A 15,548-nucleotide genomic window follows, 5' to 3' on the forward strand; every position below is an offset into this window, starting at 1 on the left:
AGCGCCCACGACATCTAGTTGCTCAATCTCCCAATCATTCTGGACTGCAATAAACGATAGTAAACGAATAGTCTTCTTACCTAAGACGGGGCTCGATGTATCAAAATAGTTAACGTTGTGTAGCTGCTTGAATCCCTGTGCGACCAACCGCGCCTTGAATTTCTTATGGTTGTCGTCTACAGCATCCTTGACCGCAAATACCCATTTGCATCCGATGATTTTCTCTCCGCGAGGTCTCTCTACAATTTTCCAAGTTTCATTTAGTCTGTGTTTCACTAGTTCTTCGTCAATGGCACTGCTCCACTGTTGACGATGAGGGCTGTTCAGGGCATCTGTTATGTTTGAAGGTACTTCTATTGCACAACTTGCAAAGTTACAGCACGAACATGGGTTTCTGGCGACACGTTGCCGGTTCGATCGTCGAGGGGCTTCTCCATCGATTAACGCTTCCTCTTGGTTTCTCTCATCATTTACTTCTACTGAGTTTGTTTCGCAGGTTTCCGCGCATTCGACTTGTGACCATTGCTCCCACTCTGTTGAGATGGACTTCTACCGTCATCGTTCATGTTGTCCTTCTTCTTGCCGTAGAAATCTTGCCCCTGATTTTTCTTCAGACCTACATGTTTCTTCAATACGGCCATGGCTCTCGACTCATCTTCTCTTGAATCTACTGCTTCTACTCGCTTTTGTCTCTTCTCCTCTACAAGCAGCTTCGCGACCAGGCTGTCCAATTCAAGTTTTTCTTGATTCTCCATTGTCCGGATGAAAATTTCAAACTTCTCCTTAGGTAAGCCTCGAAGTACAAATAAGGAAAGAATATGGCTCTCAAAATTCATGCCGCATTTTGCTAGCTTTCTCTGAAGGTCTAGGGCCTTAGCAACATAATCTGACATGCTTACGTCATCAGCCTTTTTCATCGTAGCGAGATCTTCGAGGAATTCAATTTGGTGCATGAGGGTGAAATCTTCATTTAAAGAGGCAAGAGTCTCCCAGGCTTTCTTTGCTGTTTTCAGGTTTCCGATGTAGTCAATAAACTTATCGTTAACTCCAAGAAATAAAAGAGATAATGCTCTCGCATTTTTCTTCTTCTCACCTGCAGTGAACGCTTCAGAGAGGTCTTCATCCCCAAAACCCGGATCTACTGCATCGTAGCAATCCCGCTGGTACATCAATGCTCTCATTTTCACATGCCAGGCGAAATAATTGTCGTCGTTTAATTTAAGGCCACGTTCCATCCCGTTTCCATCGCTAAAGCTGCACGAGGACGCCATCTTAATCCGAATCCGATCTCCTAGGCCCCACACTGTACACTCACGTTGCGAAACGTTGAGACGAACGACCTTTATTCAAAACACGATTTTACTATTCGCACAAGGTTCATTTTCACGTAAAATATGCACAGTTTTTTGAAACTCGCACTAATCTAACGACAGGGTCAACGACCTGTGGTTTCCATCACGTGCGAAGCGAGGAGAAAAAATACGCACACACCGGCCTGCACGCACTTCACGTACGCGAAAAAACGCAGAAAACGATTCTGAGGCACGCTTTAAGTCTCATAATCTGTTAAAATGTAAATAAAACAACATGGTTTTAAGACAGAACAGACTACTGCCAAGAGCCAAACACGAATATATTTCTAATAATGGGCTCATTCAGGGACGGTCAGCGGCCAAGTAGCTTACTAAGCAATTACCCTGAATGCGTCCGCTGACTTAGAATTCTGTGTCAGCGGCTGACAAAATAGGTTAGCACTTAAGTTTTCAGCTGTTTGTACTCAGCGCCGTCAGCGTTCTCGTCATAACCTCACAAAAGAACTGCAAAGTGCAAACTCATATGCGAACTGCATTAAAAATAACCTAAACCTTTCACGCCAAATAGTTATTACTTGTAGACCAGTGTGCAGGACAAGATGAACAAGGTAGTTATTGTGGAAAATTACGTCGTCGGTAAAAATAATACCATACGGTTGCGGCCGGTACCCACACCTTCAACAAGTAATTATTTAAATTACCAAAACGATACTACAGTCGATGAAAGTGAAGTTGATGCGATGTATAATGAAGGTGCAAACTATACACGTTATTCCTGTAATGCATTACTTACGACTGTTTTAGAGATCGAATTAGAAGGTGGTGACACAAACAATTTGGATGCTGTGCAAGATGCAGAAGCTAGTAAAGAAGGTAGGTGAATACCAATTAATACATGTACTAATAACATATTTTATAAGGTGAAAAATTTAGATGGAGTCGCCAAAGCATTCTGTTCTTCATAGATGAATACGAAAAGTTAATCGAAAAATTTAGAAATCCGAAGTATAAAAAAAAAGATCTGTGGAATGAGATCGCAGGGAAAATGAAGAACAAAGGATATACAGTGTCATCTGACGCACTTGATAAAAAAATGCGTAATATGCGTAGTACCTACATAAAAATTTTAGATAATAATAAGACTAAGGTCGCTACAGGTAGAGGTAGGATAGCATGGGAATATTTCGATCGCTTCGAGGAAGTATTTGCCCGTGATAAAAGTGTGAAACCTGTCAATGTGGTGGCCTCTTCACAGCCGCCAAAGACACCAATTGTTATTACTGAAAATGGATCATCACCACAATCGACACCAACGCATGCCTCATCTGTACAAGCATGTACGCCACAACTTTCATCGAAGTGGAAACGATTAGACGTTTTTCGTAAAAAACAATTAGAAATAGAAGCCAAGAAGGTAGAAGAGATTAAAAACATTAGAATTCAAATGGAGACCTTTAATGAAATTCAGAAGAAAAAATTAGATCTGTTCGAAAAATATTTAAATTCACCTCCAAATTCACAAACATAACTTTTCTCATGTTTTGTAAAATGCTTATGCTTACTTTGTATAGCGACATATTTATGAACGAATAATGTGTTTTATTATAAGTACATATACCTATTACAATAGTGAAGCTATATAATCTCTTTTTATTTCTGCATTTCTTCCAACATCTTCCTCATAAAATTCTGCATGCTGTATACCTATGTCATCACCATTGTGACCATTGTCATTCTGGTTATCTGCATCATTATCGATGATCAGAATAAAGTTATGCAGAATACAAGCTGCCAATATAACTTGAGGTAGTTTATCTGCTAGAGACATATCAAGATATTTTAGTCTTCTCCATTTTCCTGCAAAAAGAATCAGGTTTGTTCTCTTTTGAGCATATTCATTACCTTTCAATAGACCAAAGCACCTTTCGATCATCGACCGTATGCTACTCATCACTTCGTTAAACCGAATTTGTACTTCTGTAAGGTGGCCATTATCCCTGTATGGTTTTAAGAGATTATCAAGCAGCGGATAAGCTGCATCTCCGAGTAAGTGTTGCTGTGGTGTTAATAAAGCAGGATTGTTTACAAGTCTATTATAGATTGGGCTATTTCTAAAAATTCGCGCATCATGCAGTCGGCCTGGCATACCAATATATACATCTGTAAATATTAATTTATCGTTGCAAATTCCTTGTAAAACCACCGAGTGTACATCTTTTCTATTAAAGAAATCTACGGGGTTATGTGTTGGTTGTTTTATTTGTATGTGGGTTCCATCTATAGCACCCACGACACCTGGTATGCCTGGTAAATATATTATTTAGTTACCTATAGGTATTGGGGATAGAGTGGGACTCTGGAGTGTGATATAATAGCGACTTTCATCATACTCCTAGGAGTATACTCAAAGGTAGCGATAGTAGGGGCCGCCCCAAGATTTACACATGCTTTCCCTTTTTGGGTTAAAGTAATTATTTCCTCTCCCCAACTCTCAGTACTACCTTTATACGTGGTCCTAGTGGCAAACGTGTGAAATTTTGGGGCAACTCCTATTACAGGTACTATATGAGACCCCAGAGCCCTACTCTAACTACACATATTTACCATATTTTGTTTCTATTCTTGATGCTATTTCGATGTTCTCGCATTTGGCCACTCAATAAATTGGTGCGTTAAATGACCCACCGCAGAAATAAAATTCATAAAAATATAGTGGCCTGATCCACTCGACAGATTAAATCTGTCCCCGACAGCCAAGAAGCTTTCTTGCTTTGCCAGAAGTTTACATCGTCGTTGAATAAGAAATCCACAATATTTGGTTCGATCATGTTAAAAAATTTATATTTTATAACATAACCTCAAATGCAAGTGGCACTCAGCTTAAGTGTGTCATTCAGGGAACATGGGTGGCTAACCTTAGCAACTTGTTAGCCATCTAAGCATCAGCCGTCAGCTGCTGACCGTCCCTGAACGCGCCCAATGATAATACAATACAGGCAGTTTTGGTTAACACTGTATACTACCATTCTGTGGCAAATGAACATATTGTTGCCTAACAGCTGGTTAAAATAATTCTATTGAACTAAAGTAAAGTTTACGCTTTACAACAATTAATAAGATAATCTGCCACTTCCAATGCACTGCAGAGAGTCACATAAAGACCATATTGGGTTTGATGAGCTAGCTTCGCGTGCTGCGGTACGGGCATTTCAGACATCTCCACTAAAGAGTCCAGAAACTCGTTTATAACCTGTTGTGCAAATGTGTGTCTTTAAAATATATTACTTTGTTTCTGTGTACAAATTTACAAATCATTATTGATGCAGCAACACACCTGATGCTGACTACCTATACAAATTTTATGTAGAAAAAGATTAAACTGTTCATACCTTTCTTGCACACTTTTTCGTTTCAAATTTGTGCACAGTGTCCTCATCTTTACTTTCGCACGCATCAGCTTCATACGTAACACTTTCCCCCGGTCTGATGCTATTCCATGGAGTATTTGCGTTCATAGCATCTATTAGAGTATTAATTCTACGAATGAAGGCTATAGTTGGGGCGCTGTCTTCCAAATTCGGATATCCCTCCTCCTGATACGCTTCCATCGCATCAGCAACAGTTTTGCTAAAAAACTATTTTAGATGTAAAAAAGGAACCATACATTCGCTAATGTATATGTACTGCAACATTGATTTTAAAAAAATGATCAACTTACACCGAATGCCATGCCTACATTCATTTTTTGATAATTGGGGAGATATAGGTGGTCTCGTGATAGCTTGTGACATCGTTGAATAGGTTTACCTCTGACATTATCTGCCTCATAAAGTGCTACCCAATGCGAAAATTTGACTATTCCGTCAGGAGTTACAAGCTGCAATGCAATAAATCAATAACAATAAATTAGTCATTGCGTTAAATAAACTAAACTTGATATTATTTTGTGATGAAATAGGTCTATAAATTTCATTGGTACTTACATCTTTAACCAGTCCTTTTTCGTTTGGAAATATTCTGCTTTTCAATGACTTAATTAAGTGTGGAAAATCTGAACACATATAGATTCTTCTATCTTCATCACAAGGATGTTGAAAGCTTGTTCGACCTTTATTAGCGATCATGTTCATACCCTCCTGTTTTGTTTTTCTTTGACTAAAGGGGTTGCTTAGGCCTACCTCCGCCCACATATTCCTGTTCCAAGGAGCTCCATCACACACCCACATGTCAACATGAAGATCACATTGTTCTAGTAAACATGTTGCCTCTAGAGCAAGTTTTACTAGAAGTGGTCCCTTCAATGCACCCTTTCCTAGAAATGCCGCTATTGTTTGAAACCATGTCTTTTTCCACGGTTTGAACATAAAGACGAGCGCATGGTCGCCTGGCTGATCAGTCAATTCTTCTGGAGTATAATTTCCAAGATTTACAAACCCATCAATCTTCAGTGTATTTTTGTTAAAATTTAGTGCAGAACACAAACTGATTTCATCAAAAATGAGGCAACCTGTAATGAGGATTGAACACAATGAATTTCATCTGTTACACATCTTATTTTACTTACCATGTCGTTAATCGATTTCCATCACTTTACATTTCTGTTTTAATAGCTCAAAGATTCCAGGAAGGAAACCAAATGATGGTTTTAGTTTTTCATGTATCTTTGTAATGTTCTTGTTGAGGGCAAGGGAAGTGTCTGATCTCTTATCATTTTTCGGTAGAGCGCTGGAGATTTTATTTTTAACAATGTACACTCGTACACCCACTGCTGAGTATATCGCCGGCCATTAGGTGTTTTGGCTTGCGCTGCAGAAATGCAAACTTTGACTGCTTCCTGTTGGCGTGAAGGCAATTTCTTAACGATCACTTCAATTTGTGATTCGTTAATATCATCATACTTCTTTTGTATGGCTTCTAATACTCCCTCTAGTTTTTTGACCTGTTGAGAAGATGTTATGTATATATCGTGTTGTCTAATTTTTATATTAAACGTTTAGTACATACCTTTTTAGTTAACGTTCTTTTTTCGTATCGCAATTTTTTTGTTTGTTTCCTGAATGCTATCCTTTTTACTCTTCGCCTTCTTTCTAACCTAATATCTGATTGTCTCTTCGCAGCACAATATTTACATCTTTTTACATTTTTTGTCTGATCAAGATCTGGCTTAGCGTAGTATCCTTTGCACCTTTCCACTTCTTTCCCTGAACCAGGACATGCTTCATAACTATTCACGTCTTTCAAGAAAGTAGCCAATTCTTCAAAATTTTTGATATTTCCTGTTATGTCAGTTTTCTTACTATTTATTATCACTATCGGTTTCACTTCTTTATCGCCACTTGCTTTTCTATGACTTGTATGTCTTGTTTCAAAACAACTTCAAAATAGGTAAGAATTTCTTCTTTTTTAATAAATGTCCACATGGAATGTGGCAAAGTAGTCTGCTGGGGGTTTTCTTGCAAAGTAAAAGCAAATGAATCACACATGCTGCTACTACTTGCTTTAACTTCCTGGTGCAGAGTGATTGATGAATCTGGCGAAGCTACGTCTTGTATGTCTTTATCCTGACGGCTTGTAGGACCCAATGCGCAGCACAGCGCACTATCTTGAATTGTACCTTCAAGAACCGTTTTAATTGGAGGTGTGAATCTGGACCTAAGTTGAATATTGTTGGCACAGCATTAGGTGTTAGTCTGGGAGGCTTGCACGTTTTAAGTATAGTTCCATCTGGTAAAGAGTTTTCACTAGTTTCTCTTACAACAAAATGTGGTTCGAAATGTTTCTCACAAACTCTGGTGTTTTCGTTAATTTTGTCTTTAGGAATTGGTATTACTAGTTTCCAACTTTCGATCATCCCCTGAAATGTAATGTTAAATACTCCTTCTAGTCTTTAATAATTAAATATTGAACTTACTCGAGGAGCTTTAAAGACGGATACACGTGTTGAAAAATCATCTTTTTTTCTAGTAGAATCATAATTGCTCTTACATCCAAACACAGCACACTTATACACCCTTTTGGTATGAATACCCAAATTATATTTCGCCTAATCACAGGATTAATGAAGGAGTGCAATTAAAATAAGTTAGGTGTCTATTACCTAACCACTTAACGAATAGATAATAAAAACGTTAAAGCTTAGCGCCGTACTTAGCAGTTTGAAATAGGTAGTGTGCAAAAAATCGTGCGTTAGGATGCGGCGTCGGCAGAATTTGGAAACGCTGATTCATTCCATTTTATAACATTGGTTTTGCAAACTAATGTAAAACCTAATTTGCAATTTTTTTTAAATCAACGAATTTTATGTTAGAACTAAATAAGTTAAAAGAAAACTTGCAAGCTCTTAGTTAGCATTAAATTATGAAAATGCCTCTTCGTCTGGAACCGCAAGACTTTGGTCTACTGTGAAACAGCTCATAACCAAATATTCTTTTATTTAATATTAGAATTATTGCCATAAGAATAGAAGATATACCGCAGATTATGTCACGGTAATGTCTTTATGACGTTGAGCCAGAATTAGTACCTAACTCAAAGCCACGGTGAATAAAGACTCAAAGCTTATGATTATACCTCGTCTGTACAAAATTAAAAAAACTACACTATCTTTTCCTTAATTTAACTAATTACCTGGACAAAAATGCGTTACTCTCAGTTTACTATGCCAAAGTGTATTCTGCTTTTAGTTACAACATTATCGTGTGGGGATACAAGCAACAGAAGCTTGTAGAGTGTTTACCTTACAAAAACGAGTAATCCGGCGTATATACAATCTAAAATTTAACGAATCGTGTAGAGACACGTTTAGAAACAATAGACTTTTAACCTTTGTGTCAGTTTACTTGTTAAAAATTTTAGTGTACATTCATAAACACCGACTTTTTTAAAACGAAACCGTGACAACCATGAATATTCCACTAGATCTGGAGATAATTTATATCTTCCGAAATGCCATCACTCAAAATTCAAGAAGTCGGTCCAGTACGCAGGGTGTTACCTTTACAATGCACTATCACCTGACATCAAGAATATCACTAACACAAACACTTTCAAAAATGTGCTCAAAGACCTACTCATTGTAAAGTGTTGTTACACAATCCAAGAGTACTTGAATGTCATCTAAATAATAATGTTTGTCCAATATTTGTACAATGTGTGTGTTTTATACCTATTGATTTTCTTTGTGTGACTAGCCTTATCTATTGTAAAAATAGCTACAAAGGTCTAATAAACACACACGTACATTGGACATCTAGGGATAATGTAAATAACTCTACGTTGGTCTGCAATGCGTTGTTCTGTCAAGTGTGCTAAATGTGGGTATTGTGTAATGAACGCGTGATATAGTTTACCTCTGTATGCTGTCCTGTCCGTTTCCATCTTCGTGATCTCCAGATACGTACCGAAAATGAAGCGATTCATCCCTTCGTCCCATTTCATACGTCTTTTGGAGGTATCCTTTGCGCTGGTCCCATCCACAAGCGGTTGAGAAGCAGGCACAAAGGTCTCTTCATGGCGGTCCTCTTCAGGTGGTCGTTGTCCTCTTCGTAGTCTTCTTTCGGCTGTAGAGGTTTCGGGTATCCCGACGAGCGGCCGCCTGTTCACCAACTCGTCACTATCGGCTCGCATACTGCAACGCCCAGCGATAGCTCCAGACGTGCCCTGACGCTCCTCAGGTAGCGGCATTTTTCCGAGGCTTTGTTTAAACTCCATTTTCATAAGAATATGGGGTGACTAGGAACACGTGAAGGCGTCACTCTTCAAGATATTCGCGTAAGCAAATATCCACCTGCGTGTTGTGTATAATGTAGGAAAGTAGGGAACATGGACGTGGGAGTTGGAAAGTAAAGTGGGTAGGTAAGTACTAAAGGTGGTTGGACTGGTCACCTTTAGTGCCCATTGATCGCCTTTTACGATCTCTAGGGCGAGAGTGGGCCTATTCTATCCCCGAACCCACAGGGGTTTATTATTATTATCGGTGTTTCTTGTGAGAACTCAGGTCTAGCCTGGTTAACTAATCGCACGGATTAAAATCAAGTAACGATTAGTGTCTGTGTCTGTGTCTGGTGAAGTTATGTAGTAAAAAAAAAAAAAATAATAATAATATCACACACGTACATTGGACATCTAGGGATAATGTAATTCGTACTTACCAACATACCTATTGATGGGCACAATAGCCAACGCTATCAGGAAAGAGGAAAACAAAACAAAACAAAAAAAATCATTATAATAATTCCTGTAATTTTATAAAATGGAGTTTATTGTGTAAATGTTTCTTTGGCTTTGCGTTTGGGTTGAATACGAGTGGGTTGTGATAACGTGGTGTGTTTCTGTGAAGAAGGAGTTTTGTGTTTTTTAATTGTATTTATAGTGTTTCTTTGTTCCTGAGGTCGTATTTGTGAGGTTGCTTGGGTTTTTGGTGGAGATATTGCAGTATTTTGTGAGCCTGTGGTGCTGTTAAGGTTTTTGCGTTTCGGTTTTATACGAGTGGGTTGTTTCTGAGAAGAAGGAGTATTGTGTTTTTTAACTGTGCTAGGGCGTGTAACTTTATTGGATGGACCTGTCTTTGTAGTACATGTTGCGTTACTTGTGTTTATGGTGTTTCTTTGTTCTTGAGGTCGTATTTGTGAGGTTGCTTGGGTTATTGATGGAGATATTACAGTATTTTGTGAGCTAGTAGTGCTGTATAGGTTTTTGCGTTTGGGTTGAATACAAGTGGGTTGTGATAACGTGGTGTGCTTCGGTGAAGAAGGAGTTATGTGTTTTTTAATTGTGCTAGGGCGTGTAACTTTATTGGGTGGACCTGCCTTTGTAGTGCATGTTGCGTTACTTGTATTTATGATGTTTCTTTGTTCTTGAGGTTGTATTTGTGAAGTTGCTTGGGTTTTTGGTGGAGATATTTTAGTATGTTGTGAGCCTGTAGTTCTCTTAAGGTTTTTGCGTTGCGGTTGAATACGAGTGGGTTGTGAAAATGTGGTGTGTTTCTGTGAAGAAGGAGTTATGTGTTTTTTAACTGTGCTAGGGCGCGTAATTTTATTGGGTGGACCTGTCTTTGTAGTGTATGTTGCGTTAGTTGTATTTATGGTGTTTCTTTGTTCTTGAGGTTGTATTTGAGAGGTTGCTTGGGTTTTTGCTGGAGATATTTTAGTATGTTGTGAGCCTGTAGTTCTGTTAAGGTTTTTGCGTTTCGGTTGAATACGAGTGGGTTGTGAAAATGTGGTGTGTTTCTGTGAAGAAGGAGTTTTGTGTTTTTTAGCTGTGCTAGGCCGTGTGGGTGAGGGCGTCTTTGTAGTGCGTGTTGCGTTACTTGTATTTATTGCGTTTGTTTGTTCAGGAAGTTGTGTTTGTGTGATTGGTTGAGTTAAGTTTGGAAATATTACAGTATGTTGTGTGTCATGTGGTGAGTCTAAAGTGCTGTTTAGGCTTTTGCGTTTGGGTTGAATACTAATGGGTGGTGATAATGTGGTTTGCTTCAGAGGTGAATCTCTGATTGTAGTATATGTTGTATCATTTGTTGTACTTGTTTGTTCGGTAAGTTGTATTTGTGTGTTTGTTTGGGTTAGAGGTGGAGATATTACAGTATGTTGTGTACCGTGTTGTGAGCGAGTGCTGTTGTTTGCATGTATACGTTGTGGATCATTTCTGTATGTAGTATCTTGTGTTATGTTTAGAAATTTACGAACAATATGGCATGTGTTGATAATGACTGCTTTTTGTTATTATATATATATATATGTATATATATGTATTATTATTATTATTATTATTATTATTATTATACGATTGCTGGGTTTCTCCAACAAAACTTAAGTAAGGCTTAAGTTATAGCGCCGTGTTATTTGGTCGTGCTTGGTCGAAATGAATCAATTGCTTAGTAACGTTGAACTTAAGTCGAAGTGAAGTAAGAAATAATGTTGGAGAAACCGACCATAAAAACTTGAAATAATAGGTGCTTTCTTTTGCTTTTGGATTTTGAATCCAGATCAGTGCAGTTCCGATCGCAACTTCTGAACGTAAAAAAATCAAAAGAACATGATTTTGTAAGGTTGGGTTATTTGCGATAGAATCAGTTGCAAAAGAACGTAATTCACGTCTGACATTTTTTATTTGTTAGGTTAGTAAATAAACCAGATGGATATTAACAAATTTGTTTTGGTAACAAACCATTATTATTTATTACATTCCTGACTATCGTTTATTTCACCTTTAGGATCAATTGTTAACCCCAATGGATGCAATGAGTACTTCAAGTAGTAATAGTAGTGACGATGATGAAAGGGACAATCACATAAGAATTAAGGATTATGTTGAAACAATAGTTCTGAATTATGCAGTGGATGACTTTAAAAGTCATTTTAGAATGGACCGAACTAGTATTTCCACATTAATTGAACGCTATGATCCTAATGTCTCACTCAAACAGGGTGGTTGGCCTCGTGTTACTAGTACCAAGGCAGTGTTATTGACTGTGTGGTACTTGGCTAACATTGAAACTTTCCGACAAATTGGGGACAGGTTTGATGTCACATTAAGTTGTGCACATGGTACTGTAATAGTATATTAAGTATGGAGAACGGTAAGGGATTTTTACCGTTCGAAGACAATTGTTTGGAGGAGGAGCGCAGCGACGACTCCAATTATTGTCTGAGAACGGTAACCCTTAACGTTCGACGTGCTTATAACATTTTTTGCGCGATCGGAATAAAAATTATGCAATCATTAGAAATACTACTTACTGAGAAAAGAACGAGCGGAATAAATCGAAATGATCGAAGTGGTATTGTATAGGTACTTATATCACTAGGTAACGAGTTTGTTATTTGTCAAAACTGAAAATAATAAATTCATCAAATTGTGTCTGTAGTTTTCTAGCTTTTATACTTCAGTTATGAGCGATTCCGACAGCGATCTAATAGACGAAATAGAAGAAGCATGGGACATTGGATGTTCGGCGGTAATACCACAAAAGTCAAGGATCCGGTACGAGAATACGTACAACATTTTTAAACAGTGGTGCAGTGAGAGAAATGTAGGTGTTACCGAGAAGGTTCTGTTGGCTTATTTCGTTAAACGAAGTGATAAGCTGAAGAGTCCAGGAAGTTTATGGGCAGAATATTCCATGCTAAAGAGCACAATATTTTTATATGAATCTATTAATATTTCGACATTTTCCACGTTAATTGCTTATCTTAAAAGAAAAAATGTTGGTCATAGACCAAAAAAAGCTCAAGTCTTCACGAAAAATGATATGGTGAAATTTTTAAATGAGGCGCCCGATGAAATATTCCTTATCCACAAAGTAAGTTTAAATTATAAAATTTGTGTCTCCATTATTTGTGTTGCATCTATAGGTAGCTATGATTCTTGGCGTGGCAGGGGCTTGCAGGAGAGAGGAGCTGTACAACATGAAAGTTGCAGATATTGAAGACCATGGAGCCCTTCTTGTAGTAAAAATTCCCAACTCGAAAACAAATATCCAACGGACATTTACTGTAACAAGTCAAGTGGACGACAAAGTTTCCTATTTGGAAATTTATCGAAAATACATTAAACTTCGACCCACCTAACGTAGTTTCGGCACACCTGTTCTTAAATTATCGTAACGGAAAATGCAGTCAACAAGTAGTTGGAAAAGGGACGATTGGGAAATGGCCATCAAAAATTGCAACATATTTGAAATTAGAAGGATCGAACGATTATACAGGTCATGCATTTCGGCGCACTTCAGCCAATTTTTTGGTTAATAAAGGTGTAGATGTATTAGGTTTAAAAAGGCATGGTGGATGGAGGTCTTCGACGGTGGCCGAAGGCTATGTCGAAGATTCTCTACAAAACAAAATTGAATTTGCCAATAAAATTTTATGTACTGGTAGTAACAGTGAATTGGAATGTGTCAATCAAAACCATAGCACGTCTTCAAACACCATCTCTATTGCTTCCGGTTCTAATGAAGAACGTATTGTTTATATTGGAAACAACAGCACAAACTGTACTTTTAATATAACAATAAATAAATAAAAATTAAATGTAATGTAAGACTTTGACTGTTGATTTTGAATTTGAATTGATTGTTTTTAAAAAGGCGTCGGTAAGTATTTTTGCTGTTCTGTTGTGTTCGGTAAGTAATTTTGGCGTCGTCGTAATCATAGCAACTGGTAAATTCCACCTACTGTCATGGAAACACACATGGTAAATAGTCAGAAATGACCGATCGCGCAAAAAAGTTGTTACGGAATATCTTATTAGGATTAGTGGTGACTATATAAAGTGGCCTACTGATGTTAAAGCTGTTGATGAATCTATAAGCTTTGAAAAAAAGAAAAATATAAGTAATGTAATTGGAGCCATAGATGGAACCCATTTTAGAATTAATAGACCTAAAGTTCACCCTGAAGATTATTGTAACAGGAAAGGATACCATAGCATCATTATGCAAGGGGTTGTAAATAGCAAAATGGTATTTATTGACATTTATGTAGGAGAGCCTGGATCTATGCATGATGCTAGGGTTTTTCGACGTTCTGCCTTATATAAAACAGCAACAGAAAATCCTGCAGACTTGTTTTATGGCAAATACAAATTAATAGGAGATTCTGCATACCCTGCTTTAGACTGGTTGAGTACTCCAAAAAAGGATAATGGTCATCTAAGTAATGATGATAAAGATTTTAATTACCGGCACTCTAGCACTAGAATTGTGGTCGAAAATGCGTATGGTCATTTAAAAGGTCGTTTCAGGAGGCTTCAAAAATTTGATAATCTTACGACAATTTTCATAATAAATTGTATAGGGGCATCTTGCGTGTTACACAATATATGCCAAATGCGTAAAGATTTTAATGACGATATATTTATGGAAACTGTATAATATAATAAACTAATATCTAATAACATAAACACAGCTAAATAAATCTTAAGAAACTTATCAATTCTTTTAACATAAAAAAAAACTTATTGTGAATCTTGTTCGTTTGCCATTATCTTTAAATATTTTTCCAATAAAGTAACTTTTTTTTCTTCTAGTTTAATTTTTGCTTTTTCCAATTCCATTCTTTCCTTATGGCGCACCTCTTTTTGTTTCAACCTTTCCGTTGCCAAGTTATATACCTTACGCTTCTTTAATGGTGTTTCATTAATTGATTGTGTTGGCGTAGATGTACCGCTTGTTCCTTCACTCTCTATATTCTCTTCTTTGTCAGTATCTGCATGTGTCTCTAATCCAGGGACTGTTGTTCTATTGATGCCTACATTAATAACAGCTTGTGGTTCAGAGGTGATGGCTTATCGCCAATAATTTCGTCAATATGGTTATAATATTTATAATGTTGTGCCCCCCTTCCACTTTTCTTGGGGCCCTTGTTATCTTTTATAGACCTGTATACCCGTAGTAAATTGGTCCACTTCCTTTCCAACTTTTCGGGTTTGCGCTAAAAGAATTATATTACACATTTATCATTTACGATGTTACCAATTTCTTACAAAATAATTATGTGCAGACATTTGCTCCGCTATTATTTCCCAAACATGCTTCCGTTTTTTTGCATTCGTAAAGGCATCTTTATTTTCATGATATAAAGATATCAACAATAGTGTTTCGGCATCAGACCAAGATGCTTCGCTTGACTGTGAATCTTCACTATATGTAGAAGTACTGGGTGTAAGGTACCTTTCTTCTGGTGACTTTTCCACTACAGTGTTTTGCAAAGTTTCCTTATGGTTATTTAGTAATTCTTGGGCAAAAATCATATCTAAAAGCATAAAAATTGTAATTTTTGACATTTTTCATTTAATTAAAACCTGTTGTGGCGAGATTATAATCCTCCTGGGATACAACAATATCATAAACAACATCTGCCTCTTGTAAGCTTAATGTTAAGTTTCCACTTCCGGAGCACATTTTGGCAAATGCAACAATTTTTGCAAATAAACAAGAAATAAAAAGTAAGGTTAGAAAATTGCGATTGAATCACAGAGTTGTATATAAGTAAATAGAGAGACAGTCTTGTAGCGAAAAATTGACTCCAATTGAACCTTGCGCAGGCCGTTGGTGAGTGTGCGCAGTAATGGACAACAGAACCGGCTTCAAATTAAATGATCCTTAAAGCAGGTTCGGCTTGAGAATAATATGGTTTCTCATTGCAACAAAAATTGAAAAGAAATTCAATGTGTGGTGAATGATGTTGTTAACACTGTGTCTTGAATAAATAAGAAACATTACAATCGTTAAGAACTTTT

The 15,548-nt window shown here is 37.3% G+C and overlaps 4 protein-coding genes and 1 long non-coding RNA gene across 8 annotated transcripts; 2 read left to right on the forward strand and 3 right to left on the reverse strand.

Moving 5' to 3' along the window:
- The first annotated feature begins 1,650 nt into the window (after positions 1–1,650).
- Positions 1,651–2,940, forward strand: LOC116159610. 2 transcript variants are annotated; one of them, XM_031472634.1, is made up of 3 exons: positions 1,651–2,066; positions 2,118–2,186; positions 2,234–2,936. In XM_031472634.1, exons 1-3 carry the CDS (start codon positions 1,913–1,915, stop codon positions 2,839–2,841), a joined length of 831 nt encoding a protein of 276 aa, XP_031328494.1. In that variant the 5' UTR covers positions 1,651–1,912; the 3' UTR covers positions 2,842–2,936. The 2 variants fall into 2 exon arrangements, with proteins under 2 accessions (XP_031328494.1, XP_031328493.1); XM_031472633.1 differs by having other exon boundaries at positions 1,651–2,186; positions 2,234–2,940.
- Positions 2,941–3,016: 76 nt separating this feature from the next.
- LOC116159611 lies at positions 3,017–3,943 on the reverse strand. Its single transcript, XR_004143013.1, has 2 exons — positions 3,216–3,943; positions 3,017–3,170 (listed from the first exon to the last, which is right to left on the reverse strand). It is a non-coding gene; the product is annotated as an uncharacterized LOC116159611 (long non-coding RNA).
- A 16-nt stretch (positions 3,944–3,959) lies between these two features.
- Positions 3,960–7,031, reverse strand: LOC116159612. Of its 2 annotated transcripts, XM_031472635.1 has the most exons (6): positions 6,318–7,031; positions 5,878–6,252; positions 5,297–5,820; positions 5,032–5,190; positions 4,703–4,948; positions 3,960–4,563 (listed from the first exon to the last, which is right to left on the reverse strand). In XM_031472635.1, exons 3-6 carry the CDS (start codon positions 5,675–5,677, stop codon positions 4,408–4,410), a joined length of 942 nt encoding a protein of 313 aa, XP_031328495.1. In that variant the 5' UTR covers positions 5,678–5,820; positions 5,878–6,252; positions 6,318–7,031; the 3' UTR covers positions 3,960–4,407. The 2 variants fall into 2 exon arrangements, with proteins under 2 accessions (XP_031328495.1, XP_031328496.1); XM_031472636.1 differs by lacking the exon at positions 6,318–7,031 and having other exon boundaries at positions 5,878–6,307.
- A 4,637-nt stretch (positions 7,032–11,668) lies between these two features.
- Positions 11,669–12,993, forward strand: LOC116159491. 2 transcript variants are annotated; one of them, XM_031472470.1, is made up of 3 exons: positions 11,669–12,117; positions 12,178–12,612; positions 12,665–12,993. In XM_031472470.1, exons 2-3 carry the CDS (start codon positions 12,202–12,204, stop codon positions 12,878–12,880), a joined length of 627 nt encoding a protein of 208 aa, XP_031328330.1. In that variant the 5' UTR covers positions 11,669–12,117; positions 12,178–12,201; the 3' UTR covers positions 12,881–12,993. The 2 variants fall into 2 exon arrangements, with proteins under 2 accessions (XP_031328330.1, XP_031328329.1); XM_031472469.1 differs by having other exon boundaries at positions 11,669–12,612.
- Positions 12,994–14,293: 1,300 nt separating this feature from the next.
- Positions 14,294–15,268, reverse strand: LOC116159971 (trihelix transcription factor GT-4-like). The gene is made up of 3 exons (XM_031473081.1): positions 15,111–15,268; positions 14,793–15,061; positions 14,294–14,740 (listed from the first exon to the last, which is right to left on the reverse strand). The coding sequence occupies exons 1-3, from the start codon at positions 15,208–15,210 to the stop codon at positions 14,558–14,560; spliced, it is 552 nt and encodes a 183-aa protein (XP_031328941.1). The 5' UTR covers positions 15,211–15,268; the 3' UTR covers positions 14,294–14,557.
- Positions 15,269–15,548: the final 280 nt, after the last annotated feature.

This window comes from Photinus pyralis, unplaced genomic scaffold (genome assembly GCF_008802855.1).
Source record: "Photinus pyralis isolate 1611_PpyrPB1 unplaced genomic scaffold, Ppyr1.3 Ppyr1.4_LG1, whole genome shotgun sequence".
NCBI classification, from domain to species: Eukaryota; Metazoa; Arthropoda; class Insecta; order Coleoptera; family Lampyridae; genus Photinus; species Photinus pyralis.